A 27773-nucleotide genomic window follows, 5' to 3' on the forward strand; every position below is an offset into this window, starting at 1 on the left:
CCACTTTCATATATGGTGTTCATTAGTTTTGTCAGTGTTTTCAAACCACCTTCTCCCAGTAACTTGAGCACATCTCCAGGTACATCATCATCTCCTGTAGCCTTTCCCTTCCTCATTTCCTTGATAGCTTTTTCCACCTCACTTTATAAAATATATGGTCCTTTCTCGTCTGTATCTACTTCTTCTTCCGGTTCAACTTCTAAGGTTTCTCTATACCCAGAAGAAATATAAGAAAACCTTTTTACAAATTTAATTTAATTTTAAATGATATAACATTTTAACAGTTAATATTTAACGTTACAGGTGAACACCCCTTTTTATATTAAATGCCATTATGTATTACAAATAAGAACTATTCCAGTATATAAACACTGGCCAGTATATGAATATTAACAGAAGAGCACAGGTGAATGTAAAATAGTCAAATAACTGATGAAGGCTTAATGATGGGAAACTTATAAGAAACAAATGTATGATATGCCTGTACTTCCTGTTGTGGTGATGGAATAAAATAAAGAAATTTCACACAATATGACACTGAAATATAATATTTCTAGTGTAGTTATGGGTTTTGGGAGTCCCATAAATCCAGTTACCAATCCAAACCCTATGTCTGTTCACCCAACACGTGACAATATTGTACATGAACACTTATTTAATGCTCACATATCTCGTGTGGCACATGGAAATGGCATGACAGAATGAATAACTGATTATGAAATGGGACAAGTACAAGTGTGGATATTGAAGATATGGGTGGGACTGACCCAAGCTTCATGGCTGCATTTTCTAGAAAATGGCATTTTAAATTATTTCACTCCCCTGTTCTTCATTTACTTTTTTATTTTATGCTACAGGTTCTGAATCTTATAAATTCTTGTTATTTTTAAAGTATTTATATTGAACATTCAGTGTTGAAGAACTTCAGAAATGCTCCATTTGTGTTAAATATTTTCAGCATCAATGGTTACTGCAAATGAAATGCGTGAAGATGGAGACTGTGCCGAAAAACAACTATTGGTTTCTGATTCCGAGAATGGCAATAAACCTGTGTGTAGCTATTGCTGTTTATCATTCTCTGATCGCTCCGAGCTGCGTGTCCATTGTCAGTCAGAGAGCCACCAGACAATCATCATGTCTGATGAGGGGAGGGATTGGAAGTGGCGTCCTCCACCTCGCGGACTCACATCAGATGCCTATACATTGTGCGAGAGCTGGGCAGATGGCGGTGGTTCCTGCCGCTATGGTGCCCAGTGTGTTGAAGCACATGGGACTGAAGAACTGGCTGAGTGGAGAGAGCGGTTTGAGTATAGGCGGATGAAACTGCAGCGAGCATGTGAAAAAGAATTATATGGCAAATCTTACACAGAACAGCTTCTAGAAAGGTAAGTATTTCATCTGGTCTGATTTTCTCTGCTCATAAAGGCATTTATTGTGACCATTCCAGGTGATATGCTGTGTTAAATTTATAAATTCCACCATATTTGAGAGGCAAAGGAAGCAATACAATAGTAGGGAGAATCAGCTGAGTGGGAGAGGGCTGTTGCTCAAACAGAACCAGAACCTGATGCAATACTTCCATTGTTTTAAGTGTCAAAGATCAGTTCAGGCATTCAAAAGTTAGGGTGAATGTGCATACTGACACAAACACACGGTAAGGTTATCTCATAAACATACTTTTATGTTTTAAAAATAAGGAAGGTATGCTACAAATTGGTATTTGGTGCTAATATGTGAAGAAATAATGTTAGAAGTTCAGAAACTTTGTGGCTTAAGACTCTTATGCAATTTCTGTTAATCAAAGAATGGTGAACTTAGGAGAGTTGGTTTCAGTGTTGATTTTCCTTGTTATTCTTCCTTATGTGATATGCAATATATTGACAGAATCTTGTTTGAATATCATTAATCATGGTCTTTCTCCTCTTTCTGTATATACTGTAGCATGACTGCACATATACCAGGCATCACTCACCATGAAACTCAAAATTCAGACCAGGAGTATATGCATTACTTTAAGTTTCCTGTTTTTGGTTTTTCATCGTCTGGGCTTCATTTTTGTCTAGGTGGGTTCAAGCGCCAAGTCCAGAGAAGGTGATGAGAGAGAAGTTGGATGGTGTAGAGGAATCGTGCAGTGGTGATCTTGTAACTACAGTATCTTCAAAAGTGAGCCACCGGGAATGGAGCTTTACACTACATACATGTAGATTGCTGCGGGTGGTAGCACTTTTGCAGGACGCCCATAGGAACCATTTCTTTATAAGGTAAATCACTTATCTGAAATTTTTATGTCAGTATTGCCTACATAAATATTGATAGGGAAATCATGGCCAGCCAGAAGCATCTGAATAAGTTATGGGTTTTAAAGAATCTGGTGGTAATACGATTTGAATGTATACAGGGTGTTTCACGACTTTAGAGCATAACTGCAGAAGGTGATTTCCTAGGTCTTTGTGATCAAAAAAGTTCATATAAATATGTGTCCGATTCTTGACGGTTACGGAGTTATGACCATTTTTTCATTCCCGTACATGCCCTCGTGTGTACCGTGTCTGTCAGCTGGTGGGTCGCTATTTTTAGCCAGGTACAGACAGAACGTTCTCGTTATCTCGACACTTGAGATGTGCCTAAAGAGGGGAGGGTTGGTATGTCTGGCGCGGTTCACAACCGAATGGCAGCCTGTGTTGCGGCCGGCAGCGGCATTTTCGAAAATCAGCTTTAAGCATCAATAAATTCAAATTAAAGGTAATTTCACGAAGTTAACTTTACATTCATACTTTAAATGTATCATGTGTTATGCTGGTGTATTATTTTGTTCCATTTATTGTCAGTAATTGTTACCTTCTATTCTGAGTTTAAAACGGTCATAACTCCGTAACCATCCAAAATCGGACACATGTTTATATGAACTTTTTTGATCACAAAGACCTGGGAAACCACCTCCTGCAGTTATGCCGTAAAGTCGTGAAACACTCCGTATATTGTGGTTCATTGTATCCTGGATATAATGAGAATTTATAATATTTGTAAAGATGATCATTCCTACAGGTACTTGTAATATCCAAAAATTGTTGAAATACATATTCTTCAAGTGTGTCTTCTAACTTTTGTGCAGATACAGGATTTTTTTTTGTTAACATTTTCAGTGTTTCTAGCGTTATTTGAAGTGGGAAGTTAAAGAGAGCTTCTTATATGTACATAAGCTCATATGCCCATAGCTGGGGCTGTGCCATAGCTCAAGCGGTTAGTTGCTGGCTTCCAACCACGGCAGTCCGGGTTCGATCCCGGGTCTGGTCAAGTGGGATTTGTGGCGGACAAAGTGGTGCTGGGGTTGGGTTTTCTCCGAGTACTTCGGTTTCCCCTGCCAATCTTCATTCCACCAAAATCACCATTGTAATCACCCAGGGCAGGCTACAATAGGCCAATCAGTGGCCGCTGTGCCGAGTGGACCCAGTTGGACTCCATCCCCCACTAAATGAAAATGTCTATAGCTGCCCACTTGGTTGGGAGTAGAAGTGCCATCCAGCATTTTCTGTGCATTTATGCTTATTTTTCTAAAAACAGAAACCCACGATTATGACAGTTTGTTTTTTGTGTTTATTTATGGCCCATAAATTGAGTTTCTGTTTGCAAAAGCAGTATAGTTTCCATAGTGTTGGTATTTTGTTTTGTGAAACTCATTTTATTTAGAAACCTCTAATGAATTTTAGACATCCATATAAACCGTGATTTCATTGGAGGTAATGCTTTAGCTATTCTTGTCTTATTTTTATTATTATATGTGGTGTACTGTTATTCAACTTTGCACTTGCACAGATACATTTTGTTCCATTCTTTATGGGTGAGAATTTCTTTCTTTTCTTTATCACAAAACTTAATTAATTTTTTTAACACTGTAGCCTAACTACTGACAGTGTTGTACAGTAACCAACAAAAAAGTATTAATATGCATTGTAAAGAAGACCATGGTACCATGGTAGCCTGAGTTCAATCCCAGGTGTGTGCCTGTGCAATTTATGGTGGTCAGAGTAACACTGGGGCAAGTTTTCTTTAAGTATATCGTTTTCCCTTGCCAATTTTGATTCCATCACATGTTCTGTTTCTCTCATGTATCATCGGGGACTGTACAGTAAGCTATTCAGGGCCTGATTTCCGAAGGATTCAGTCTTGTAATGGCCAAAGAACAAAGATAACACAGTGTAAACAGTATGCCTAGCTTTTTGATGAATAAATTTGTTTTTAGAAGAATTTACTACCCTTTTTCTGACCAGTACTGTTGTCTGTTGACTATGGAATTGGATACGCTAATGATATTATGTCATATCTATTCATTTCAAACTAGTGTGACATGTTGTGCAACGGAGGACCCCTACCTCCCCAGCGGCACGTGGCGGTAACGTAGCGCTCCCTCCCCCCACCCCCTCCGCACGGTAACGTAACGCGCAACACGCGGTGACGTAACAGGATGACGTGGCACTCATTACGCAACAGGCAAGCACTGCGGCTATATAAGGGAACTGCACAGTGGCTGCGAGTTAGTTATATTGTGGCCATCGCCGAGCTCAGTTCCGAGCAAGCCTACGGGTCAGTGTGTTATCAACGAGTTCTCAGTTCGCAAGTTATGAGCTACAGACGCGTGTGCGAGAATCAGTGATAGTTCGTGATAACCAGTTATATTTGGAGTGTGTAATTCAGCGAGACTTGTATAGCTCCCGCGCTATTAATACGTGAAGACTCTGGAAGATAGTGTTAAGAGATTTTGTTGTAGGGTTTGTAAAGTGTGGAAACCCGTAACATTGTGATAATTAATTGTAGCCGTTATTTGTAGGTTGTTGAATAAACCAATTAACAATCTCTACGGCGTATTCAGTAACGCAACACGTTACATTTGGCTCCCCGGCGGGGAATCGAACCCCGGTCTCCCGCGTGACAGGCAGGGATACTAACTACTATACTACCTATACTATACTCCCTCCTTAAGGCTGTTCGTCCCGAATAGCCTAACAGTGCATCCCCGTTCCTTTGCTTCGGAGGCCGTTCTTGCAGCATCTGTTCTCCGGCTGTTACAACCGCTCCCTTCATAAGACCATCTCGTCTCGAGCAGTTTCCTTTCAGCTCGCCAGAAGATCCGGTTGTGTCCCATTCATCCATCACTTTCATTCTATGGCACATTCACTCTCTCTGGGGAGGCCGGTTCTTCTATTTTACCGGCTCCTCTTCCGTTTGAAGTCTTCTTTTCTGTTTTGGCGGCGGTCGACACTTCCACAGTGTCCAGTCTTTGTTTATGCCTTCCATGAGAAGTTCCTTATGTCGACGTAACAGCCCTTGATGCGTTGTTTGCACTGGCCGACGTCGTCGTTCCTCCTGGTCTTCCCGCCACTTGCTGGCATGAGACCGTGGCGCCAAGTCCTCTCTCCAGCATCCGAAGGTTCCCTGGGGAGTTTCCTTCTTGAAGGCATTCTCCGACGTCGTGCCACTGTCGCGCAACGGGATGTCTTCCTGCAGGGGGCAGCAAACTTCTTCTGGGGTCCACTCTTTTCCCACGTCAAATTCTTCATATTCCGCTTCTTTCAGTCCCTACGCCTTTTCTTCTTCGGTTCTCTGACCGGCCTTGCTTAGGCGTCTTGTATGGGTACCTCTCGAAACCCTCAGGTTTCCTGTCCACTGAGGCCGGCTTTGCTCCTTCTGGACATGCCTCTGTTTGTCGGCAGGTCATCGTCACTCCAACCGGTATCACATGGGGACCTCCTCTTGTTGTGCCGCCGCAGGTTTCGTGTCCACTGAGGCCGGCTTTTCTCCTTCTAGACATGCCTCTATCTCTTGGCAGGCCGTCATGTGAGTCCGTAGTGTGGGGGCCAGCTGTCGCTCGTTTCCCGGCAGTTGGGTACCCTTCCTGTTCATGTGTTCGTCGTGCCTTCTTGGCAATTCCCGTGTGTATCTGCCTGGCCTATCTTCATGTTCTCGGTGCATTTCATTATTAGCCTTCGTAGGGGCAGTTATTCGCGAAGTGGCCCAGTTTTCCACAACTCCAGCACCCTGATTGTCTTCCGTCTCCTCGTTGGGTGGCGGACGATCGTTATTTCCGGTATGTCTTGGTGCTATCTTCGTGAGGTCTAGCTGCTATCTGTACCGCTTGCAGCTCTAGTGCTTGTCGGAGGGCCTCGTTTACCTTCTTCTCACCTCCTAGCAGGAGCTGGATCTTTATATCGGTATCTTGTATTCCGTATACGAAGGCTGTTCCTGCCTCTCTTCCTATGTAGTCTGCAGGTAGATTGGGGTAGGCACGATGGGAAAGCAGTTCAATGGCTGTGGCAAAGTCTTGCAGGGATTCTCCAGGTTTCTGGGTCCTTGTTCTTAATTGGCAGCGGTAGGCAGCTGCAAAGGGTTGGTCACCGAAACGGTCTTCTAGTACATGAAGCGTTTCCTCATAAGTTGTATTTGTCGGAATGCCAGGTAGCACTTCTGCCGCCCGGCCCTTCAGAGCGGTGATGAGGTATGTTAATTTTTCCCTGTCCGTCCATTGGTTGTGTTCTGCTACGGTCTCGAATTGTCGCCGGAACACGCTCCACGTCGAATTTCCGTTGAATGTCGGTGGCTGAGCCGTGCTCGCGACGATTTTTGATGTATTTCCCCGCTCGGCCTTCGTCTGTCTCGTCTCGTCCAACCGTGCCCGGAACTCGCGTTTGGCCTCCTCAATTGCTGCGCAGGTTTCATTGTAGTTTTTCGTTAAGTCTTCTTGGAGTTTTGTCGTTCATGCGCAGAGGGACACTTCAATCTTCGCAGTTAGCTCCGACTGCAGAATCCGTTTGCCGTGTTCAAAGATCACAAAACAGTTTTCAGTTCTATGTTGGATTATCTCTTCCAACTCTGACCGCATACATTGCATTTCCGCCTTCATTTCTTCCTTGTCGGCCTTCCTATCGGCCGCCGCCTTTTCTTGGTAGGCGTCTAATTTGGCCAGCATGATGTCTGCTTTATCTTGATTGAATTCTAACTTCGCCAGGAAATCTTCTCTGTCTTTTCTTCTGTTGGCCTCCATCTTTTCTTGGTAGGATTTCATGTTGGCGTCCATTCTTGCTAGCATTTCTTCCTTCTCTTTCCTCCTACTTTCCTCCATTTCTTCCTTCTCTTTCCTCCTACATTCCTCCATCTCTTCCTTTTCTTTCCTCCTACATTCCTCCATCTCTTCCTTTTCTTTCCTCCTCTCTTCCTCCCTATCGGCTTTCTGTCTGGCCGCCATTTGCTCCTGGGTGAACAACAGACGTTCCATCACTTTTTCCATGTCCATGTTGTAGCAGTAAACCACTCGATGCACAATAATTCAATTATTTGTCACGTGTATAAGTTCGCAACCACTTCTTACACCAATGTAACGTGTTGCGTTACTGAATACGCCGTAGAGATTGTTAATTGGTTTATTCAACAACCTACAAATAACGGCTACAATTAATTATCACAATGTTACGGGTTTCCACACTTTACAAACCCTACAACAAAATCTCTTAACACTATCTTCACTTGTCTTCACGTACTAATAACGCGGGAGCTATACAAGTCTCCCTGAATTACACACTCCAAATATAACTGGTTATCACGAACTATCACTGATTCTCGCACACGCGTCTGTAGCTCGTAACTTGCGAACTGAGAACTCGTTGATAATGCACTGACCCGTAGGCTTGCTTGGAACTAGCTCGGAACTGAGCTCGGCGATGGCCACAATATAACTAACTCGTAGCCACTGTGCAGTTCCCTTATATAGCTGCAGTGCTTGCCTGTTGCGTAATGAGTGCCACGTCATCCTGTTACGTCACCGCGTGTTGCGCGTTACGTTACCGTGCGGAGGGGGTGGGGGGAGGGAGCGCTACGTTACCGCCACGTGTCGCTGGGGAGGTAGGGGTCCTCCGTTGCGCAACATGTCACACTACATTACTCATAGTACTGGTCTTAAAGTTTCCTTGCTGTGTTTGAGCTTAGAAGTTTACAAGCATTTGAAATGTTCTCGTATCAGAAAATAAGTTCTTTACTGTGCCATTGCAAACCAAATACAAGAACTCTTCACCTGAAACAGAACTGTAGGAGTTTTTCTTTCTTGTAGGTATGTGTCAAGTGGAGATCTGTCACGGAAAATTATTTCTGAATGGACTCCAAGCAATGATCAAGAGTGGAGTGTACCAAATATTGAGGCCCTAGAACAAAGAGACCCAATGAGATCTGAGAGTGCTTCACAAATTTTAGAACATAAAGTGAAAGTGTCATTTGCTACAGATATTTATGGGACGTTTCGACAATCAGTAGTGTTTGATTTTGGTGGAAAACCGGTGTTAGTTCGACATTTATGTGTAGATGTGGTTCCTGTAACAGATGTTGATCGAATGAAAGAGATTCGTAAAGAGCTGGTTCTCTCAACTGCAGAACGATGGGATACAACAAATGCAGATATTGTACCGTTCTCCTCTCCAATTACTCCCATGGTGCCTACTCCAGCAGCCATCGCGAAAGACAGTGAACGTGAGAGAGATCTGTTGAATGCATATCCTAGTCCTCGTGGAGATACATTCACCCTCACACAGTCAACAGTTACAGAGAAGAAACTGACTCGGAATAATTACCGCGCTCGCATTCATGAACTGCTCTGTGTTGAGGAAATGGCAAGATATGAACAGGTTAGTGTACTGCTCATTTTTCTAACACTAAATAAAATTTCTGGATCTAATTATATTCATGTCACAAAATTCTTCAAATATTAAGGGAATCGAAGTTCAGCAGGACTTTGTTTTGCACAGGTTGAATTTGAACAGACATTTTTCAGGACATACATGTGAGAGTAGAGTTGAATGAATATATGGGGGGTGGCCCATAATAGTCTGGCCTTGGACTGTGACCTTCAGTGATCTATTGTGCTTCCTGTTTTGATTAACCCTTTATTAATCCTACATTTTGAATGAAAGGTAGGACTTTTCTTGTGGGGGCATCATAAGAGTCACTTGTTTCCATAAAGAACTGACTCAGGTGATGAAATCTATGATAATCTATAGCCTCATAATCACATAGCATATGTGTGGCTGATTCCTCTTCTTCTAGGCAACTTTTGCTAGTTGGGTCATCTGTCAATCCCAGTTTGAAAAGGTGTCCTTTTAGGTGACAGTGTCCTGTAAATAGTCCTACCAGCCATCTTAATTGGTGTCTGCTTAATTTGAAAAAGTCCTTCATTCTTCTGGCAGAGGGCTCTAGTATGGGACCCTTTGCTTGTCTGAGTCTGGTTACAGATTCCCAATGTTTTCTTTGATTTTTGTTTGCCCAGTCCCTGACTGCTTTCTTGGCAACTCCTACTGAGATGCCGCAAGCTGAGTCAGGTCCTGTGAACAGATGTTCAGATTCCATTCTTGCCAGCTGATCTGCCATTTCATTATCAACAATACCCTCATGACCTGGCACACATATCAGCTGAACTCTGTTATGTTTGGCCAGTTGTATGAGGGATTTGTGGCAGTCCCAGACCAATTTTGAAGTGATTTGGTGTGTACCAAGTGCTTTAATGGCAGTTTGAGAGTCTGATAGAATGTACATATTTCCGTTTTTATAGTTCCTATCTAGATTCTGAACTGGACATGCCCTGATGGCATACATTCTGCCAGGAATACTGTTGTGTACTGCTCAAGGCTAAAACTAAGTTTTCGCTTTGTACCATCGCAATACACCCCAGCTCCAGTGCCTTAGTTCCCCCTTTCTGTCGGGGTGAAACCCCTCTTTCCATTCACTTCTACCAGGGCATCTGATCATGAAGGGTTTATGACAGACATGTCTCTGTATCATTATATCAGGCCTCATCTGCAGGAGGGGTTCTTTTTTCATGACCTGTATGCATGTCAAAAACCTTCAGATTTGGGTTTCCATTGATCATTGCAAGGTAGTGTATAATTTCCTGCCTTGACATCCGCTTCCATCTGCAGGTGTCATGGGGGGGGGGAGTCCAAGGAGGACTTCAATTTCAGCTGTTTGAGCTGTTCTCATTGCTCCTATAATTCCCAAGCAGGCCATCCTTTGCAGTTTGCTAAATTCTGCCTGCCTTGTTTTGACTTCAACTCAGGGCCACCACAATAGAAAGAGTTACAAATACAGCACTCCCCCATATGTCTTCATGGCGTAGTGCTTAATTGGTTAAGCACAGGGAAAAGTTTACCTATTTCTTTTACGAATACACCAGCCAATTAAAGTTGAAAGCACAAGTGACTTGACTATCAGGGTGTGGCATTAGAAGACAGACATGTGATGAAGTAAAGCTGATTTTTTCTCTATATGTTGAACCCTTCACAGAGCTGAAGTCATGGTTAGAAGCCCCATGGATTGAGCTCCTCCACACTGCTGTAGTGTCTACACTTCTTCTCCATTTTACAGCCCTGTATTCTCCCCCAGCTGTCTAGCCATTCTGTTTGCTTGAAGGCTGGCAGTGATAACAACAAGTTCCTTGACCTGATTAGGATAGGTGAAAACGGGCAGAGGGAAGTTCATCAGTAGACATCAAGTGCTGTGCTTGGAGTGCTGTCATTCTCACCATGTGTGTGGCCTTTGTATGGGAATGTTGGTTCAGAGAAAAACGTTTCCTTTGTAGGTTTTCTAAAAATTTGTCAAGTTTAAGTCTCAGTATGTAATATGGCAGTCCCTTGTCAAGCATGTAAGTTGTACTCCTGAAAACATGATTAGGAAGACCAAGGCTTTGGTTGTTTGAGAACTACAGCCAATGTTAACACTCATCAAAGTCTAAGCTGTCTGAGACTTCACTAAATTAAAAGGGGTCTAGTAATGTTCGACATAAAGTATGTTACTCAGATTTAGACACATAAAACCAAATACTATTTATTGCTGGCAAACCTGGATGCAAATGGATATCCATGATCTGCAAAACCACTGTTAGTAAAAGATTGCTCTACTTGCAGAACTTTCAGCTCTCTTGTCACTGTATAAGGATCTATGCCAGTTTCTGGAATGTTCCAAGTCTCTTCTTATATTTAACTGCATTTGGAGTATTAAATCCTTCATGGTCATTTCCTAGAGATTTCATAAAGGTAAAAAAAAAAAAGGTAAAGTTGTCACTGCCTTTCTCTCTCTCTCTTTTTGGATTGCTTATTGAGGGGTGGAGTCCAACTGGGTCCACTCATCACCGCGGCCACTGATTGGCATATTGTAGCCTGCCCCGAATGATTATGATGATGGAGAATTTGGTGGAATGAAAATTGGCAGGGGAAACCAAAGTACTCGGAGAAAACCTGCCCCAGCGCCACTTTGTCCACCACAAATCCCACTTGACCAGACCCAGGATCGAACCTGGGCCGCCGCAGTGGGAAGCCAGCGAGTAACTGCTTGAGCTATGGTGTGGCCTTGTCCCTGCCCTTAATTAAGCATCATGCCATGAAGTTGTAAGTGGCAGGATAGTTGTATTTACATGAATTCTAATCTTGGCACTAAATGGAGGTGAGTGAACAGCTTCATATCCAAACTGTTTTATTCTCAAATAAAGAGCCCCTAGTACTCTCACAGGCAGGAGGCTGTTCAGGTTCCAGAGTCAGTCTGGATGCTGTACAGATGACAAAAGTCTCTTCCTCCTCCTTTGATTCAAATCTTGATTCTTCTGTTGTCTGGCCTGTATTCTACTTGTTATGCACACTGAGGTATCTTGCCTCCTATATGAATGTTGTCACAAGAGAGAATTAATTTCTGTTATGTTTATAGGTGGCTAGGTACAATCTGACAGCCAGGTTACGTCTTGCGGATTGCTACCTACTTGCTCCATGTGGTGTAGCAACTAGTACTGCAAAGTATGCTCATTCAGGAGAATTATTTGCGCTCATGAACCTTGGTAAAGATGTGTCTGAGGATACATCAGCTGGCCGCCTCATACTCAATAACTGTACAACAGTTCTGATAACTGCAGCTGCTGCTTCATCGAAACAAGAATCAGGTATGACAAATGAGAACATTTTCTTGAACTCCTCAAATTTGAAATATAAGAAGAATATTTACATTTGATATTCAGGTAGTTTCATACATTTTTGTCCATGTTATTTTTATTTCTGTTTTTTTGTTCCAGTTTTGTTGTTAGAATTTATGGGGATAGCATATCAGTAACTTTAAAAAAGCTTAAATATTACTACTATAAGTTGTAAATTACTGACTGCTCATACAGCTAAAAGTAGACACAGTTTACCAGACAATGAAGCTGAATCCCAAGTGACATTGGAATGATCTGATAAGACTTTACACAATTATTTAAACCTTGAAACTATTCATCTTCATCTCAAAAAGTAGAAAAGATTAATGTGATTATGAAGAGTAGTATCTTCTGGCCTACTGGGTGATAATATAGATAACATAAACAAAAACACACAAACTTTAATTGACGCAAGTAAGGAGGTTGGTCTAGACGTAAACACAGAGACAACTTACTATATGTTGCTGTCTCATCACCAAAATGCAGGGCAAAATCATGACATGAAGATAGGTAACAGATGTTTTGGAAATGTGGCACAGTTTGGATATTTGGGAACAACTGTAACAAATCAAAACCTGATTCAGGAGGAAATTAAGAGGAGATTGAACTCAGGTAATGCTTGCTACCTTTCAGTCCAGAACCTTTTGTCTTCCCGTCTCTGTCCAAAAACATAAAAATTAGAATATAAAAAACTATAATTTTGCATGTGGTTCTATATGAGTGTGAAACTTGGTCTCTGACATTAAAGGAGGAACATAGACTGAGGGTGTTTGAGAACAGGGTGTTGAGAATATTTGAACCAAAGAGAGATGAAGTGACAGGAGGTTGGAGGAAACTGCATAATGAGGGGCTTCATAACTTGTACTCTTCTCCAATTATAATTAGAATGATCAAGTCAAGGAGAATGAGGTGGACAGGGCATGTAGTGCAAATGGGGAGGAGTGCATATAGGATATTGGTGGGAAAGCCAGAAGGAAAAAGAGACCACTGGGAAGACCAAGATGTAGGTGGGTGGAAAATATTAAAATGGATCATAGACAGATGGGATTGTATGGATTGGATTTAGTTGACTCAGGATAGGGACCAGTGGAGGGCTCTTGTGAACATGGTAATGAACCTTTGGATTCCATAAAATGCTGGGAAATTCTCGAGTAGCTGCAGAATTGGCCTCCTCAAGAAGGGCTCAGCTTCAGGAGTAAGTAAGTAGGTATCTTCTGGCATGTAATGTTATGTGGAATTTTAGCAACTTTCAGAAGAATATGCACTTTCCATCTTTCGGGTAGGGTCGAAGAGTGGGCCAGGAAAATAGAATCAGGTGGCAATTTTCAGCCAAGAAGATTGACACTACACCCGTCCCCACACGCTTTACTTCCACGCGGTGTATGCCTCGACTAAATTCAGCGGAATGAGTCTTATATCCCAGGGGTACACGGGTGTTGGCTCGCTTATGTCGTTTTTTTTATGCGGGCTCGATCGGTTAACCCCCCTAGCACAGGTTCGACATGAACACCCTCACTCCCCGGCTTCTACTCACTAACCAACTCCTTACCCCCGCTGCTGCTTCCAGAAACCACGTTCTTAGCCATCTCGAACTTTCCACTGGGAGGGCTTCATGACCAAATGCACGGACCCCTTCCGGTCTGCACACCTTCTGGAAGTTTCGATCCACAGGTCCTCCACCCCCACAGGCACGGACGAAAGGAGGTATATCTACACCCCCCCGAATGCAATGGACTCACCAACCTCCCTTCTGTCCCTCGTAACAAAAGGCCAGTTCAGAGGACCATGAACCCTCCAGGGCATCTCACTTCCACAGCCAAACCCAATCGCTAAGCATAAACAGATAAGATACCTCCGTGAAGGGTGCGTACAGTTACAAACTCCCCCGTTAAATCAGGTAACTTCCAAAACACATGTGATGAAAGAAGTTTCTCTGATTTCATGACACTCTCATGTACGCCCTTCACGTACTAAATTACACTTAAGTTAAAATCAAACAATACAAGACTTCTTACACATATAATGGACCGTCCCCACGTTACAAATAAAATTCCACATGCTAAGATGATAATCCTTATAATCCTATCATTCTCCTAGGATTACTCCAGTTACATCAAGTGGGTAGCCTCGACACTCAGTGATTGACAGTCTTTGCTTCGGGAATCTCTCCGCTTACATCACAATAGCTCACTCACACTCCTATCGGTACCTGCCTTCTGATAATTCTAACCAACTATTATTTCCTCAGTAGGGCCAACGCCCACATCTACATTTAACTTTACACTCAATTTTCAGCGACGTCACTTTCAGCACATCTTCCTTACGCGTCTCAGGCCACTTATCTATCACCACTCACATTCTTGTTTCGATGATTTCACTTTTAGAACCTCTCTCTCCCTTCTTCCTTCCACTCTTTTATCTCTCTCCACTCACTCGCTCGACGATACTATTTTAATATTATCTTCCGTAATTTTCTTCTTCCGACGATACACTTTTAGGATATGGATAGAACTCGGTTCCCTTATCTGATGATAAACTTAGCTTCCCTATACTGAACTGATCTCAAATCACCGATGTTCTCAACATATATTATTAGAGCTACCATACTGCGATCAAATGAGTAACCACAAGCACTACGGGGATTTCACCTTTCCCCTCCTCATCATACATTCATACCTCCAATCCTCATCCATTCTTCATGGGGACGCTCCACTCTTAACATTATAACAACAGATCATGTTTATTCCTTATACCTATCTTAACAGTTATTATCTTATTATGACTTCAATTCATCACCCAACGCCATGTGAATTTGTCAGAGGTATGGAATGGGGGTTTAGAGGATAGGCGCATTATTCCGTCCCAAAATTAATGGATGTATGTAGCGGTGGGTCCTTAGCGTCGGAACTTCTTCAGAGCCCCCTTAATAAATATGCCTCTAATTCTCCCCTTTTCATCGAAAATCTCAAATATAGTGGGCGATACTATCCAACTTATATGGAAGGGTCCTTCATATGGGCGAGCAAATTTGTGAGTGATGGCTCGGTTCACATCTGACAAGCGGCACGCTTCGGCCAAAACTTCCTCCCCTACAACCGGGTTCCATTTGCGTAGGCCTCTTTTCCTGCGTTGCTCCCGTTTCTCCGCGCGTTTCTTCAATCGGGCGAATGCTTGGATTGCTTTTTGTTCCGACGTTAGCGGCTCTGCTTCTTCCTCGGGTGAGGTGGGTAGTAATTCTGAGAATAATCGTGGCGCATCCTCGTCGTACATTAATTCGCGTGGCGTGAAGCCTGTCGCTTCAGATACTGTCTCGTTTACCCAGGATTCGAGGTGAGGAATTAGTTCCGGCCATTTCTTATGGTTCTCTTCGCAGTAGATGCGACACGCCTTCCCAATTTCTCTCATAAACCTCTCGACGGGATTTGATTGAGGATTCCTGATAGGGGTAAATCGAACGTTAATTCCGAGTTCGTTCAATCCATTTTTCCATTTCCTAGACGTGTATTGTGTCCCGTGGTCCGATAAAATCATCTCCGGTTTTACTACGTGAGGGATGTAAGTCGTCCATGATTCTCTGCAGGCACGCCTTGGTTGTGGCTGATTTCAACGGGTACAGTCTTATGAATTTAGTGAAAACATCCAGGCACACAAACAGGTACCTGACTCCCCCTCGCCCTTGCGGAACCGGTCCATAGAAATCCACGCTGATGAGCTGTCCTTTTCTTTCCGGGAGGTGCGGTCTGGGCTCCACTTCATACTTCCAGTTGGGGAACTTCACCTTTTGGCAGACCTCACAAAGGCTTAATAATTTCCGTGTTTTGCGTCCCAAGTTCTTGAGATGGAACATTGCATTTATACTCTCAACACACTTGTCAGTTCCTGCATGACCTTTTGCTAAATGAACATAAGTTATCAGTTTTTCTTCCAACTCCCGAGGTACGACTACTTTCCATGGGGTCCCGCTCCTCGTATCTACGGTATATAACAAATTTTCGTGTATTAGGAATCGTTCTTTCAAATTCTCGCATCCTTCTTTTACCAATCTACGGATTTCTTGCAAATCAGGATCCCTTTCTTGAATAATGGCTAAGTTTCTTATGTCTCTTTGCATCGACACATCCAGGCCAAGATCAATGCGAGCGATCACAATTCCCTGAGGCTGTTTCAGGGCGTTGACCTGCTTGGGGGTGAGACCAGCTGGGTTGCGGCTTAAAGTATCCGCAAAATGGTTCTTCGTTCCCGCGATGTGGACTAAAGTCAAATCGTATTCTTGGATCATCAGTGCCCAACGCGCGACGCGACCGGAAGTTATAACGCATTTCTCGATGAATGACACTGATTTGTTGTCCGTATATAGTTTCACCTTCCTGCCATAGACATATATGCGAAATTTTTGTAACGCAAACACGACAGCCAAAAGCTCCTGTTCGCATGTCGTATACCTCCTTTCGGGTGAAGACAATATCCGGGACGCGGTAGTGATTATGGAGACTTGACCCTTCTCATCAGTCTGAGTCAAAATTCCTGAGATTGCGTAACAGCTAGCGTCTGTATATATCTCGTAGGTTAAATCGTTTCGCGGATGTGCCAGGTGAATGCTTGCAGCAAACGCATTCCTCAATTCCAAGAAAGCCTCCTCGTGGTCATGGGTCCATTTCCAGCATACACCTTTCTTTAGTAAGGGAACCAATGGGGCAGTGTATTCCGCGTAATTGATAATAAATCGATGGTGAAAGTTGCAGGTACCCAAAAATTGCCGCAATTGTTTCTGATTTTTCGGTGCAGGATAAGTCAGAATTGGTGCTATGTGATCAGGGTCCGGCGATATGCCCTTATTCCCTATGATGTGCCCTAGAAACTTAATTGACGTCCGAAAGAATTTACATTTATTCAGGTTAATAGTAAACCCGTTCTCAGACAGTCTTCTCAGTACAAATTCTACATGTTCCAGGTGCTCCTCGTACGAATTAGAGTGAATTTATAGGTCGTCTGTGTACTGGCATAAATAACCATGTGTCTCGGGTCCAAATATCCTCCTCATGGCTCTGATTAAAGCACACCCACTATTCTTCAGACCATAGGCCATCCTGCAGAATTGATATTGTTGTGAGTTGAATAAAAATGCGGTGTACTTTCGGCAAGCAGGCCTCATAGATATCTGCAGGAACGCGGCGGTCAAATCTAAACTTGATAGAAACTGCACTCCATCGAATTGCCGTAGTAATTCCTGAATCGGTTGTGTCCTCTCGGAGTTCGCAATAGTTACAGCGTTTAAACGCCGAGCGTCCAGGCAAATTCGCGGTACTTTGTTAGCTTTAGGGACGACTACTAAAGGGTTAGAGTACGGTGACGTGGCGGGTTCAATGATGCCTTGTCTGACCATCATCTTAATCTGCTCTCGGACGGCATCTCTAATCGCATACGGAATCGGGCGTTCTCTATGTGAAAACGGTGCATGGTCAGTTAATTCGAATCCATATTCGAAGTTAACGCACAATCCAGGCGTCGAGGAGAAGGATTTTTGGTACCTCCTAAGAATCGCTCTCACTTCTTCTCTTTGTTCGGTGCTCCGCAAGTGGGCTGTTTCCACTGCTTCGCTGATAACGTCATTGGTGTTCTGAACATTTAATTCACGTGGCTCCTCTAATCTTCTACTGGGATGCATGTCTTCCTCATCATCATTATTGCAATCTTCATCACCATAATTGTCATTATCGTCATTATTGACCGGCGCATTGCCATAGCTTTCTTCTTCTTCTTCCTCGCCGTTACTTAATATCTCCGCTTTCCTTCTCTCTATACCGGCGACGTTCATCTCTTCATATTTTTCCTCATCACTGCATCCAGGTTCATCCATAAACTTCTTCTCGCGTGCGAATTCATAACACCTGTTCTTCCTAAATCCCAAAGATGGCGTCCGAACTAGAGATGGTTGCAATAACACCCTTCCATCGCAAGTAATGGTTTTTACCTTCACAACCTCGCCTTGACTCTCCCCTTTCAATCTTATCACCTCGTCCCTTTTATTTAATTCTCGATTGTAGATAAGTTCGTACTTGCGAACTCCCGTCCCTTCACCTGGAGTAACTCGCGTCATGTGTCCTGACACTAAATCGATGGAGAGCTTGTATTCGTACAAAAAAATCAGCTCCTAATATACCTGGACTAACTAACTGAGGGCTTATCAAGAAGTTATTTTCGAATTCGTCTTCATTAATTGTGAATGAAATCAATGCTTGCCTCTTCACTCGGGACGTCTTATTTCCAAAAGCGCTCATCAGAACAACAGATTGCACTGGCAGCTCCATGATAGGTCCTTGCAATTTTAATTGCCGAAAGATGTCATCTGAAAGCACAGATACCTGCGAACCGGTATCCAAGATCATTTCCACATGGATATCTCTAACCGTTACCTCAGTCTTAGGACACGTTGCTAACTTGCCTGCGTTAATCATATACATGGCCGCATTATCATCCAGTTCGATGACATGGTATTGGGTACTTGGCGGTTGTGGACAGTGATTGTTAGGCGCGTCGGGGTTAATTTCATTAATCTTGGCCCTAGTTATTGTGCCCTTAGGCGCAGTTTCGGCCGCAACGGCGCCTAATCTCGGTTTCCCGCCTGCCTTTCTTGATCAGTCCTAGTCCGGTTAGCAGTTACCGTGGCGTTGTTCGAAGCGCCTGACTCCCCTCTGTCCCCATTTCGGTCTGACATCGGGTGGCGGTTATTTCCACCCTGGTCGCCATATGTTCTCCAATCTCGATGATGGTTGTAGTTGCGGTTATCACATGACGTATCCGGTCTCCTGTTGTAACGATTGTCATTCCACAGGGTCTCCCGACTCCAGCCTCCTCTATCCTCATCTCGTGGATCTCGACGAAATGACCGAGGATTGCTCTGCTGGTTATGACGCAGCTGTCCCCTTGGTTCGAAATCCACCTGATCATTTTCGAGGTCTGCGACGTCAGAAAGTAATGCTGCCGCCTCCTGAAGAGTTTGAGGTTTTGCTACTACCCAGGCCTTCTTTACCCCGAGGGGATAATGTTCTTTGAGGGCATTAAAGAATTCTAGGTTGGACATCGGAGGTTCTAGGTATTTAGCTTTCACAGCGTACTTCATAAGATGATCACAGTAGTTCGCTGCACCTCGCGGGTCGTATCTATTCTGATAGATATGGAGTCGAACCCTTGCCTGACATGAGAGGCTCCAGAATTTGTCCAGGAAATCTCTGCGGAATCCCTCAAACGTTTTAATTTGATCCCAATTAGCATAAGCCCACGTCATGACTGAAATGCCTTTTAAAGATTGCCGCGCTACAGCTAACTGAAGCGGTGGAGGAATTTTCTTAATTTGTATGTATTTGCCTAAGGAATTCAAATGCGCCTGGGCGTTTTGGTCCGGTTTGTTTTCGAATATTGGTAATGTGAGATCTACGGGGTGACTGAGGATCCCTCTGACAAATTCTCCAGGGTTGCCAGTCCACACTTTCTCCTGATTATTGACGTCATTGTGAGGATTAGAACCATTACATGAAACTTCATTACTTATTGGTTCATTAACATGAGTAATCATGATGTCTGAGCTTGAGAGGGTCTTTTCAGTCCTAGAATCCAATTGGCGGTTAGTAATCCCCATACATTGAACTCCTTCACAATTCTTTCTGCTCGTTTCTGATTTTTCATTAGATCAACTCGGGTCCTCAATTCATCATATTGCTTACTGACAACATCATACTGCTTGCTAATCTGTCCGCTAGCCTGTTCAATTTCCGCCACTCGTTTCTCGCATTGATTTACCCTCTCACACCTGTTCTCAGACTGCTTAGCCAGCTGAGCGTGAGATGCTGTCACTTCCTGTCTCAAGATTTCAAAATTGTTAGTAGTTTCAATTTTATCATTCTGCACTTTCTCGGTCAGTGCTCGAAACTGTCCGTTGGTGCTCTCTGTTATTAGGCTAATTTCCCTATTCATTGCTTCCATCTTCCGATCTGTCCTCAGTTCTACGTCACTCGCGATCTGATTCATGGATGCAGCATGTCGCGCTTGTGTGCAACACATATGTTCTCCAACCTTTCATTAAATTCTTTTCCTCTCCTTTCACCCTCCTTCCTAAATTCCTCTCCCGGAACATCTCCATTCTTTTATTGCTCTCCTTCCTATTCTCCCGAAACATCTCCTTCATACACGACATTATCGCTTGCATATCTATTTGGTCGTCTTTACCCTTTTTGTCAGCACTCGTCAGTTGTTCTCCCCTACTCTCACTGATTCCACCTGTGTCCCCTTCTGTCGGTTGACCACACTGCATGTCCATTTCTCCTTCTGAATCTCCCCCACTCTCACCTATAATTACGCCTTCTAACTGCGTCGTCTCCTCATCCATCATTTCACCTTCTTCATTATTGTCTCCGATTAACCTTTTGTTTCTCAAATATCTGCGAGTAATCATACCTTCCCTGATTATTAACAATCCTAGTCTGTCTCTGTCACTTTCACTTTCCACCAACCTGACCTGAAGATCGCCGGGGTTGATTCTCCTCTAGATGAATCGGGTTGTCCTCAAGATGCAAGTCTTCCGATCTGTCCCTGGTTCGTCCTTTTCACCGCAGCATTGCTCGATGACACTTTTCTTGTCCAGCCGCCGCTATCTTGAACTCCTGGCTTCGAAGCACCGATCCTTATCGAGCCGCACGTTGTTAAGAGTCCTTTGTTTATATGCAGCCGCTACTATTCGGGCCCCAAACGCTGGTCGCCATCACTACACCCGTCCCCACACGCTTTACTTCCACGCAGTGTATGCCTCGACTAAATTCAGCGGAATGAGTCTTATATCCCAGGGGTACACGGGTGTTGGCTCGCTTACGTCGTTTTTTTTTATGCGGGCTCGATCGGTTAACCCCCCTAGCACAGGTTCGACATGAACACCCTCACTCCCTGGCTTCTACTCCCTCACTCCCCGGCTTCTACTCACTAACTAACTCCTTACCCCCGCTGCTGCTTCCAGAAACCACGTTCTTAGCCATCTCGAACTTTCCACTGGGAGGGCTTCATGACCAAATGCACAGACCCCTTCAGGTCTGCACACCTTCTAGAGGTTTTGATCCACAGGTTCTCCACCCCCACAGGCACGGACGAAAGGAGGTATACCTACACCCCCCCGAATGCAATGGACTCACCAACCTCCCTTCTGTCCCTCGTAACAAAAGGCCAGTTCAGAGGACCATGAACCCTCCGGGGCATCTCACTTCCACAGCCAAACCCAATCGCTAAGCATAAACAGATAAGATACCTCCGTGAAGGGTGCGTACGGTTACAGCACAGTATGTCCCTCTAAAACTCAGGTAAATTCAACCAGGTTACATCACATGACCTCCCAGATGATAGTACTGTTCATAGTCACTGGTCTAATAACCTCAGATCCAACACAGTGAATCTAGTTGTTATGATAACATCAGCAACTGCTGCCCTTCATGTCAGTGAGCATGACCTAACCGTACATATTTGAGTTAGGGTTTCCTCCATGTCACATGGCTTTCTGTAATTCATTCTGACTTCAGAATGATCATCATGTTATATTGCTGTGTGATTTACAAGTCATTGCTACAGACAGATATTTCAGGATCGTTTTTTCACAGTTATTGTTATTTTTTGGTGTAGCTTTTCATAGTAGAACATATTTTTATTTATGTGTTATCATTAAGCACATTATATATTGCAATATAGCACAATTTCATATGTGTTTCTTTCATATTGTGTCACAAAATATGGGTAATGATGGTGATGAATTCTGTTATCAGTGTAACCAGAAGAGTGGTTCATCAAAATGTTAAAAGTTGTTGATATCCCCAGCATGTAGGTAGTGATACCAGTGGAATGTAGAGGACAGGTTTAGAAATCGTGTTGCTACAGCAACTTAAGTCTAACTCCTTAATTAAGTCTTAAAAATTAGTAATTTTTGTAACTTTTCACATTATAGTCATGAGTGTAAATTCACAGTTTTTCAGGAAATGAAAGAAACATAGAAGTAAAAATGTTACTTTAATATTATTATGGTTGTGGAAGTTGACATTTTTTACAGTTAAAGTCATTAGCTCCTCGAAGCACACTGTGGAGTCAAAGAATGACATTAAAGATGGATGCCGTGATTCTCATTGCTTATAAACAGGTAGTGCAGGGGTATTAGAATTTTCATTATTATACAATAAACATATACACTGGAACCCGTTGATCTTTTAGTTGACATTTTGCCTTGCTTATCATTCACTTACAAGGATCCCAGTTTAATAATTTTCATTTAATTGCCTCCATTTAAGGACTTTCTCATATTAAGAGTTTATTTTCCCCCCAAATAAATCTGGAAGGGGATTTTAATATATATTTTCTCATATATTGTTGCATTCTGTTGTAAGTCACTGTAAATAATATTTATTATATTCCTGTCAGCACAACACAGTTTCTGGCACTTGGAGTTTGCTGTGTAGGATGACATGCTTGCCACATGTGTGCCATCATTAGGTTCAGTGTTTAGTTACAATTATTCTGTCATGTACTTTGTGTAAACACACCAGTGGATCAACTGTTTACATAAAAAAAATTGTATGCAATTGCATGATGCAATAATTGCAACTAAAAACTGTACCTGAAGATGGCACATGTGTGCCAAAACATGTCATCTGAGACAGCAAACTCCTCCTGCCGGAAATAGTGTTATGTTGAAAGGAATACGTGGGGCAATCCAAAAGTTTCCAAAATTTGAATTTTGCGCGCGAATGGTTATGAGTACATCAAAATACCGCTAGGCGTCTCCTCACACATCCTTCTTGAATCAGTGTGGCAAGCGGCGTCGAGTTGAGTGGTTGGGTTTATTGTTGGTGAACATATTTCCATTGTTGTGTTTCCGTGAGTTTGCAGTTTTACGATGGCTGACCTGAGAGAGTAGCGTGTCGGTATAAAGTTTTGTTTTAAACTTAGGAAAACCGCTGTAGAAACGCACCAAATGTTGAAACAAGCTTTTGGTGACAACAGTTTAGGCCAGACACAAACTTACGACTGGTATAAGCGTTTAAAAAATGGCCGAACATCGACTGATGATGATGATCGTTCGGGACGGCCGTCAGCGGGCAAAACATCAGAAAATGTCTCGAAAGGTAGGAATCTGATTCTGCAAGATCGTAGACTGACCATCCAAGACCTCTGTAACACCTTGGGACTAAGTTACGGTACATGTCAACGAATTTTGCCAGAGGAACTGAACATGAGGAGGACTGCGGCGAAGTTTGTACCACGACTGCTGCAAAATGAACAGAAGAAGCATCGCTTGGAAGTCTTCAGGGAACTTCAGCAACAGCTTCAAGAGGATCCGAACTTTCTTTCGAAGGTTGTCAATGGTGACAAAAGTTGGGTTTATGGCTATGACCCTGAAAGCAAGCAGCAATTGTCGCCCTTCTTCACCTCGGCCAAAAAAAGCCCGACAAGTCAAGAGCAACATTAAGTCCATGTTGATCTGTTTTTTTTTTATATTGACGGGATTGTTCATAAGGAGTTCGTCCCTCCTGGTCAGACAGTCAATAAAGAGTTCTATTGCCATGTTCTAAGGCGTTTGAGGGAGAACATGAGGAGAAAACGTCCAGAGAAGTGGTGCACAAACGAATGGGTACTCCACCATGACAATGCACGACCGCATACAGCTTACACTGTGCAGGAATTTTTGGCTAAAAACAAGATGGCAGTTGTTCCCCACCCACCATGGGGAACGCTGGGATCGGTGTATGCGCTCCAAAGGGGACTACTTTGAAGATAATGGTGCAGAATAAGATCTAGGTAAGATGTAATAGTTTTTATTAATATAGTTCGGGAACTTTTGGATTGCACCACGTATAATACATATTGTGGTGTATTGGCTCTATGCAGGGACTGTTGAGCCACAGAGGCCTCGGGGCATGTGCACAATGTGAGAGTTGCGAATTGTATTGGCATGTTGCTAGGCGACAACTTTGTGAACACTTGGATTGCACAACAGGAAGTGCAAGTGACGTGACATACCTCATTGATCCCGTAACTACGCAATGCTTGGTAAACACCCCTCCCCGCTAGGCTGTGACCTCACGCCACAGGCGAGTCCGTGCAGCGACTATTGCTAGTCAGTCGGTAAACACGACGTTATGCATCAGTGGTAGCTATCATGTAACTGTTTTCTGTGTTGTCAGTGCGGAAGCTACATAATGAGGAGTATTTGTCAGAGAGAGAGTTACTAGTATTGAGGATGGAGTATTCAGTATGAGTTGAAGTCCAGCAGCTACGAGTTTTTATTGAGTTGTATCAAGTGAGTGGAAGTGACTACAGCAGGAGAAGTAATTGTGATACTACAGATGACAGTGATTGTGAAATTGTGTAAGTGTAAGAGCGAGTGTTCAGTAAATTTGCTAAGATCCAAAACAGCGTGAAGTTATTTGTTGCGTTACAAACACCCAACACTTGACAGTGTTATATGTAGTCACTGTATTTGCACCCAGGCTTTGACTGATGCTAGCATCTGGGCAAGATATTCTTAACTATGTTATTTATCTCAGTTTGAGATCAGAGATATGCTTTCCTTGATGTTGTGTACAGTGGTATTTTGCTGCTACAGTGACCTGCCTCTATGTTAGACTCTGAAGAGTTAAAAATGTCTTTGCTTTTGTCATAATTCTCTGTGGGTATATATAAATGTTGTGCTAAACGAACAAGCTTTTCTAGCCGAGTGTAATTTCAGTATTTTTTCGTTGTTTCTGAAATGTCTAAAATTTTTTACCAGGAAATGCAGGCGGGACCAAAACTCAGCAAAGAGTACCACAGGGTTCTGTAGAAACTGATGATGATGCGAGTAAACTGAAGCTTACAGTTTATGAAGCCCTGATTGAAGATAAAGGGAAAAACATGATCTACCTCCGATTGTCAGCTGCAACAGTGCATGCTCTGAATATGAAGCCAGAGACAGACTTTCTAGCTGAAGTGCAGTTCCAGCTAAACAGGGTCCCTTACTGTGAATGGCATTATGCAATTGATAAGATTGCTGACTTTCGTGTTATTTTCCCTGATACTTATCTTGAACCAAGCATACCGTGGACGCCACAAAGGTAAGATGGCTGACAGCTGAAGTCAGCAGTAGAGAAATGAGTATGTTTGTCTTTTTAGTGCACTGTATGTAAACTGAAAGTCACTCTCTTGCATGAGTTTGTAACTTCATATTTGATATCAGTTGATTATGGTTTAAGATGCATTGTTCTCCATTAATTTATGTTTATAACGTGTGTAGCTCATAAAATATCCATGTACTGTAATACATGTTTTTGAAATTGAAAAAATATTTTATTTTTATAGTGATTTGATAACTTTCATGGATATGATTTGTGATCTAAAACAGTGTTTCTCAACCACTGGACTGTGGTCCAGTACCAGGCCCTGGCATCAATTATACCAGGCCATCTTGTAGAAAAAAGAATTTACTGGGCCGCGGTCTGACAGAGGTTGAGAACCACTGATCTAAAATATGCTATTAGCAGTCTGTAGAACAAATATGAATTTTGTGTAGATGTTAGATGCTTCTGAAGACAGACATTAGTAAGACTGCTTAGGTAGACTGCTTGAAACTTATTTGAATATCTTCATATATTGGAGGTGCATACGATTTGGAACCTTTACATAGTCGGTATGGCATACAAGACAACTTTAATGGATTAGAAGAAATTTTCTCTATGTGAAAATATGAGAAAAATTGCACATATTGTATTATGACATGCTTGGCTTTTACTTCTACTCTGCAAGAAAATATTTTTGTGTTTGCATGCCCTGATTGTTTTTGTTTCACTGAATGGAATATCATTTGACAGACTATAGTGTACCTAAACGTTAGCTTGCTTTGGAAGCAGATTAATGAAGCACACATGTCTCTAGTTATCTACAATTAATGTAAATCACTGAGTAAAGTTAAATCACAATAAGTTAGCTAACTTTAACCCTTATATAGGGCATGTGTTCCAAAATAGCTGTCCAAGAGTTTAATAGTAAATTTTTGTTTCAAAATTTTGTGTTAATATCACTATGATTGCAATTTACAAAAATATGATCAGATGACTCATAAGATATTAGAAGGGGTGAAGATGTAGGAGCAAGATCAGTTTGGTTAGGCTCCCCTGCAGAAGCTGAAGGCTCTGAATCCGTGGGTGGTACATTCATACCCTTTAATCACATATAATTTGTCCTCAAGAGTAACACTTGCTTTGCTACCTGCCACCAGTATCATTTCTATAACTACTCCGATGTTTGCATATATCCAGTTTTAAGTTATGGGTTACACAAAATTAAGGCAGTAAAATACAATGTAATTTGAGATGCTATGTGGCTTGCAACCGAGAAGGGGGGGGGGTGGATGCATGCACTGGAAAACCAAAGAATGGACAAATTTCAAAGAGCAAGAGCCCACCACTGGTCTCCATCATGAGCCAGATGAATCCATTCCACATCCCTGCATCCTGTTTCTCTGAGGTCATTGTAATATTATGATTTTGTTTAAGTCTTCCATGTTTTAAAATCAGTTTTTGCTTTTGCAGTTATACGTGGTAGAGTCATTAAGTTCGTGGAATGTGGTTTTATCGCATCATATTACAAGGTATTCACATACACTTACACAGATCCACATCGGCCCTCAAAATATTTGCCGTTGGCTGCTAGGCAAGTCTGCCAACGTTGATATAGCTGTCAAAAACATCGCTGAAACATATTGGCAGTAAATTCCCGTAAGACTCTTTGCGGCCATTCCACGAACTTATTGACTGTGGCAGTATTCTGTAGTGTGTGATGTGTTATTGAAAGTAGGATATGACTGTAATAAATTTGACACATTGTAGTATGTCATGTTTGTGAGTTCATATTGCGAGGGCTATTCAGAAAGTAACCTCCAGTGAGCTGTTAACAAAACAAGCAACAAGAAAAAATTATTATGTACAAAAAATATGTACATACTTCAGCTACTTCTGAACATAGTCACTGCTGGAATTGAGGCAACTGTATCGGGGAATAAGTTTTTGTATGTCTTTGTCAAAGAACTCTGATGCATGTGAGCTCAGCACATTTCGAAACCTTTCATTAGCTCCTCATTATTGTTGATTGAATGAAGTTAAACTGTCATTTTAGGCCTCTTTTCTAAAGCCGTTTAAGGTAGATAATGCTTGTTCCTGAGACGGGCAGCAAGTAAGGCTTCCGCTATGCCGCGAGGTCATAATGCAGAGGCACAGGATTGTTTTTCCTTGCCATCAGTTAACAGTAAATGTTTGCCAAAGCTGCCATGGTTGACGTTTATCTTTTAGCTTGTAATTCCTCAAAATGCATTTTGGAAATGTTGTCAGATTACATTTTATTAAGTACTGATGTAAAGCTTATTATCAGAATTAAATATTACTTCCTAACTAATATGAATTTTTTGTTTTGTAGTATTGAGCAAGTTCATAATATTGTAACGTGTTTCGTTACAGAATACGCCGTAGAGATGGTTAATTGGTTTATTTGACAATCTCTAAATAGCGGCTACAATTAATTATCACAATATTAAGGGTTTCCACACCTTACAAACCCTACAACAAAATCTCTTAACACTGTCTTCAAGAGTCTTCACGTATTAATAACGCGGGAGCTATACAAGTCTCCCTGAATTACACACTCCAGATATAACTGGTTATCACTGGTTATCGCACACGCGTCTGTAGCTCGTAACTTGCGAACTGAGAACCCGTTGGTAACGCACTGACTGGCT

The 27773-nt window shown here is 42.5% G+C and overlaps 1 protein-coding gene across 2 annotated transcripts in view; it reads left to right on the forward strand.

Moving 5' to 3' along the window:
• The window catches only part of LOC111872961 (probable helicase with zinc finger domain), an 84708-nt gene that overhangs the window by 5424 nt on the left and 51511 nt on the right, over nt 1–27773 (forward strand). For both annotated transcript variants that reach the window (XM_023867291.1, XM_033754950.1), the window contains exons 3-7: nt 959–1385; nt 2064–2261; nt 8096–8663; nt 11728–11956; nt 24780–25101. In XM_023867291.1, coding sequence (XP_023723059.1) covers nt 959–1385; nt 2064–2261; nt 8096–8663; nt 11728–11956; nt 24780–25101 — 1744 coding nt within the window. The remainder of the gene's footprint in view (nt 1–958; nt 1386–2063; nt 2262–8095; nt 8664–11727; nt 11957–24779; nt 25102–27773) is intronic.

The sequence above is a fragment of the Cryptotermes secundus genome, unplaced genomic scaffold (genome assembly GCF_002891405.2).
Source record: "Cryptotermes secundus unplaced genomic scaffold, Csec_1.0 scaffold1079, whole genome shotgun sequence".
Classification (NCBI taxonomy): Eukaryota; Metazoa; Arthropoda; class Insecta; order Blattodea; family Kalotermitidae; genus Cryptotermes; species Cryptotermes secundus.